Source organism: Hordeum vulgare, chromosome 4H (assembly GCF_904849725.1).
Source record: "Hordeum vulgare subsp. vulgare chromosome 4H, MorexV3_pseudomolecules_assembly, whole genome shotgun sequence".
NCBI lineage: Eukaryota > Viridiplantae > Streptophyta > Magnoliopsida > Poales > Poaceae > Hordeum > Hordeum vulgare.
In genome coordinates this window covers 270,226,627-270,230,901 of record NC_058521.1, presented here as the reverse complement: position 1 = coordinate 270,230,901, position 4,275 = coordinate 270,226,627, and the positions used below count along the sequence as shown (strand labels likewise).

The 4,275-nt window shown below is 48.3% G+C and overlaps 1 protein-coding gene and 1 pseudogene across 1 annotated transcript; both read left to right on the top strand.

The window, feature by feature from the left end:
• The first annotated feature begins 521 nt into the window (after window positions 1-521).
• On the top strand, window positions 522-2,280 carry LOC123450452 (protein DETOXIFICATION 16-like). Its single transcript, XM_045127696.1, has 6 exons — window positions 522-742; window positions 1,018-1,254; window positions 1,316-1,402; window positions 1,502-1,558; window positions 1,642-1,880; window positions 2,237-2,280. The coding sequence occupies exons 1-6, from the start codon at window positions 522-524 to the stop codon at window positions 2,278-2,280; spliced, it is 885 nt and encodes a 294-aa protein (XP_044983631.1).
• Window positions 2,281-2,643: 363 nt separating this feature from the next.
• On the top strand, window positions 2,644-4,073 carry LOC123450451 (annotated as a pseudogene).
• The last annotated feature ends 202 nt before the right edge of the window (window positions 4,074-4,275 follow it).

Here is a 4,275-nt window from a genome sequence, read left to right as displayed (position 1 = left end):
ATCCGACGAATTGTGGGTTTATGTATAAATTATTCATGATAAATATTTGATTCTCCTCTGAATAATTATATGATACTTACACTACTATAAAAAGGGCTATAGATGATATAGATACTAATGGCGCACCACACAAGAAGTGCACCACTACTATATAGTAGTGGCGCACCATGTGAGGTGTGCCATTAGTGTGATGGACACTAATGGCGCACCACACACTCGGTGCGCCACTACTATATTTTTTTTTCAAAACTACTAATGGCGCATCAGCAGCTGGTGCGCCATTAGTAACCAGGGTTACTAATGGCGCATCTCTTGGTAGTGCGCCACTACTATAAAAAAAATTTGGTTTTTTTTGCAAACTACTAATGGCGCACTATAGCTAATGGCGCATGTAGGTGGTGCGCCACTACTTTTTTTTTGCAGAACTACTAATGGCGCACCACAAGCTGGTGTGCCATTAGTAACCAGGGTTACTAATGGCGCATTTCTAGGTGATGCGCCATTTCTAATTGTTTTTACTAATGGCGCACCCTTGGGGATGCGCCATTGCTATCACCCCCGCTAAATTCCCATGCCAGTCCCCGCGCGGCCCCTGTGCCCGTATCGACCAAGTCCAGCTCGCTCTCCCCCGTATCCCTCCCCTTCTCCTGCTCTCCCTCCCAGCGGCGGCCGCCTCGTCGGCGGTGAGCCTCGTCGGACGCGCTCCTCGACGGCGTCGGGTACCTCCCCGCGCGGCCCCTGGGTTAGTCTCCTTCCCTTCTCCTCCCCCCTCCGTCCCTCTCCCGCTCGTCCCCATGGCCCAAGGGGGGCTGGCGACCTAGGGTTAGGTGCAGAGCTCCCTCGTGGCGGCGAGATCCAGACGAGGCCAGGCCGCTGCCGGCGCATGTCCTCCGTCGACGCCGCGGGTAACCCCCTCCGCGCCTTCACCTCTGCGACGTCCCTCCTTTCCGCACCCTTGGTCCTGCCGCATCCCCCTCCAGGTCCCCTAGGGCGCTGCTCGGCGGATCCCTAGTACAGCTCTCAAACCTGGTACTGGGTGTGCTGGGTGCTGGTGCACAAGGTGGGCCTGGGGAGCAAAGGCGCGGCGCTGGCCAGCGCCGTCTCCGACTCCACGTACCTGGCCATACTGTGCCTGTACACGAGGTTGTCCGGTGCCTGCAGGAGGACGTGGACTGGGTTCTCCATGGAGGCCTTCGCCTTCAAGGAGTTGCGCCAGTTCGCGGAGCTCGCCATCCCATCAACAATGATGGTTTGGTGAGGAGAAATCGTGAGCAAGTCCCCTCGGCAATGATGGTTTGATTTCTGAAATGACAAATTTCTTGTTTTTCAAATTTGAACTGCTTGTGCTGTTGTCTGGCCTTTTGCCCAATCCTAAGCTTGAAACCTCTGTATTGTCGATATGGTAATCAAATCAAGACAAACTTTTGCAATACACAGTTCACCAATTTTTATTTTTTTCCCTTTTGTTCTATTCTAAGTTGTGCGTTGCTGAATTCTGCAGTCTTAACACCGGCGCTCTCATGTTCACCGTGTCGTACGGTCTCTGTGCAGCCATAAGGTGCCGTAAAACTCACAAACATAATGTTAAATGATGTATATATGCTGATTGTTGTCTCATTTTTTCCTGCATTTGCAATGCAACACACGCGTTTCCAATGAACTTGGTGCCGGTAGGCCTCAGGTAGCGAGGCTCGCAACCATAGTTGTCATATGCATGGCCCTGTTTGCAGGCTCGGTGATCTCCATCACAATGATTTTGCTACGCAAGTCTTGGGGTTACATGTACAGCAACGAGGAGGAAGTGGTGACTTATATTGCTAGGATGATACCTGTCCTCGGGGTTTCTTTCTTCGTAGATGGAATCCACACTTCCCTTTCAGGTACGAGCCGCGTATTTACAACAATCTGGAACCTGGTATAGCTCTCCCCAGCACCCAGGTACTAGTTTAATACCCGTGCGTTGCCACGGGAAACCCACGAAAAAGAAAGCCGTGAATGAAAAAGTGTGACAAACGCCAGTGTTTTTCTCCTCTACATTTGTTGAACATAGTCGTGTGCACAAAGGTTTCATTACCATAAAGATGAAATTTAGCAACATATTCGATAGGTTTCTGATAGTGGAACATAAGCAGGCCTTGTTGGAGACCTGTAGTTCTTTACGATCTCCTTGATTCACTTTAGGAATTTCATTCATCTTTGCATGAGTCCTTCTCATCAATTCACAAAAAATTTGCAGTTTCTGGAAATACAAAGAACTGTATTGTTGATCTTTCATCTTGACCAGCATATTGCCGACGTCATACTCACCCAGTTCGACCACACACGAGAGGTACCTACCACTCTTCTACTCTACTTACCAACAACAACCACCGCGATCCAATCCATCCCGTCCCGCACGCGCTCCGCTACTCTTGTTCGGATCCCCATTGCATCGCTGCTGTTTGGAACCACGGCCGGTAGGCGATCGAGTGTGCAGAAAGTTTACTCTTTTGGTGGCTGGCGTCATCAGCCAAATCTACCACATCTCAAGCTTGTTGTTCACTGCAAGCAAGCCTAGTTTTGCTACTGCCTAGTGTCACACAGTACCCAGTATTTGCTAAGTGATCCACCGAAGTCGAAGTCACGTCCATTCATTTGTAATATATGTGCATTCTTCTGTTAGAGGCTTCTGGACTTGGTAATCCGGAGCTGCAGCCTGGTAGTTCCAATGCAGCATGCCCAAGAAGTTGCATCGAGCTTGAGAGGGAGGTCGAGGCTGCAGTCTTCGTGTACTGGCATACGTAGACTGCATGCGCTTCCTGCCGTGGAGGGATGCAGGGCTCGTGGTCAGCATATGCCTGGGGGGAGCGTTCGTCGCATGCCTGTTTAGCGGCTCCGTCGCTGACGGAATCGGCCGGCGCCGCGCTTCTCAGCTCAGCGCGCTACCCATGATCATGGGAGCGGCCTTAAGGTAACATCTTCTATTTATAGTATGCCAGCGTTTTGTTCATAGTAAGCCTGTTATAAATCAATACTTGTCCCTGTCCAGTTTCGTTAACTTTGTTTAATTGCCACCTGCCTGCTAGCATTCCTTCTTTTTTAGTGCAACTACTATTAGTACTGGATTGCTGGGTGTTTTAAACAAAATACACATTGACTGCCGACTGCTGATTTGGTCATTTTGTGTCATTTACTTCCACTCAGCAAATAAAATTAGACCAGGAAATGAAATGCACCAGCTCTCTGTGCCGTGTACAATCATTCAGTGTGCTTTGTTTTGCAAATATACTACTTAATCTGATCTACACTTGTTTGGCTGTCTGCTCTCGTTGTTGCCACTTGCCAAACTGAAAACTTCTAAAAACTAGGTGTACTGTTGTCATGTTGAGTAGCTTTGTTTTTGCAATCTGGCTCGAGCAAGCAGTGCCCCGATGAAGAAAATATTGCAGTGCCATATATTAATGCCCCAATCACTTTTATCTTCAAGCCATTCTCTTCTTTATATTTATTTAAAAGTACATGCGAGTTTAATCGCTCTGCTTCTACAGTTGAAGGCTCCTGCTTGATTGAGATTTATAGCTCTTAATAATGTTTGTTGAATCAAATTGCTCTTAAGATTTATTTTATTCTCCTCTCTATGCAGCTGCCCCTGGTTCAATTCCTCCCAAGAGCAGATCTGCACCAAAGGGCAACTTTTCTTGCTCACGCGGATAACAGCCACTGGCTGCTCCACAACAACGAAAAGCACGACGGCCTTGACGAAGTTGTCCGCCGCCGACACCGAAGAGCAAGCATGCCTTCTCCAGACTTGCATGACGGGAGGGGAGGGGCGTCCACTGCCTCCTTCACACACCAAGCCGCCGACACCGAAGAGCAAGCCCGCCTTCTCCAGAGTTTGCAAAGAAGCTTTACGTTCAGGGCATGGTTGTTTGCACAGAGTGGCGGACACTACTTTGATCCTTTGACAGATAGTTCTTCATAATGTGATAGTGTATAGGCCTTCTTTCTAGAGACCTACTGCTCAACTACTGCACTCCTTGGCTGCTACCGACCAAAATTTTTACAAATCTGTCTACATGTTTTGTTTCTATATATTTACAAATATCCTATCAATCCATTTTTAAAATGTATGGGCGCGGCAATGCGCGCCTTTCATGATCTAGTATGTTTTGTAACCTGTGCAAATATCAGAAAAAATAAAATAAATACCTAATATTCATACTAGTGGCGCACCACTCAGCACTTTAGTGGCGCACTTCAAAAGCACACTAGTGGCGCATCGTCAACTAGTGCGCC

Bases quoted from the DNA above. Each gene is read 5' to 3' on its own strand.
- LOC123450452 (XM_045127696.1), top strand. From the start codon at position 522: ATGGCGCACCCTTGGGGATGCGCCATTGCTATCACCCCCGCTAAATTC. The intron at 743-1,017 runs GTTAGTCTCCTT...TCCCTAGTACAG, and splicing joins CCTCCCCGCGCGGCCCCTGG to CTCTCAAACCTGGTACTGGG. The intron at 1,403-1,501 runs GTAATCAAATCA...TGAATTCTGCAG, and splicing joins ACCTCTGTATTGTCGATATG to TCTTAACACCGGCGCTCTCA.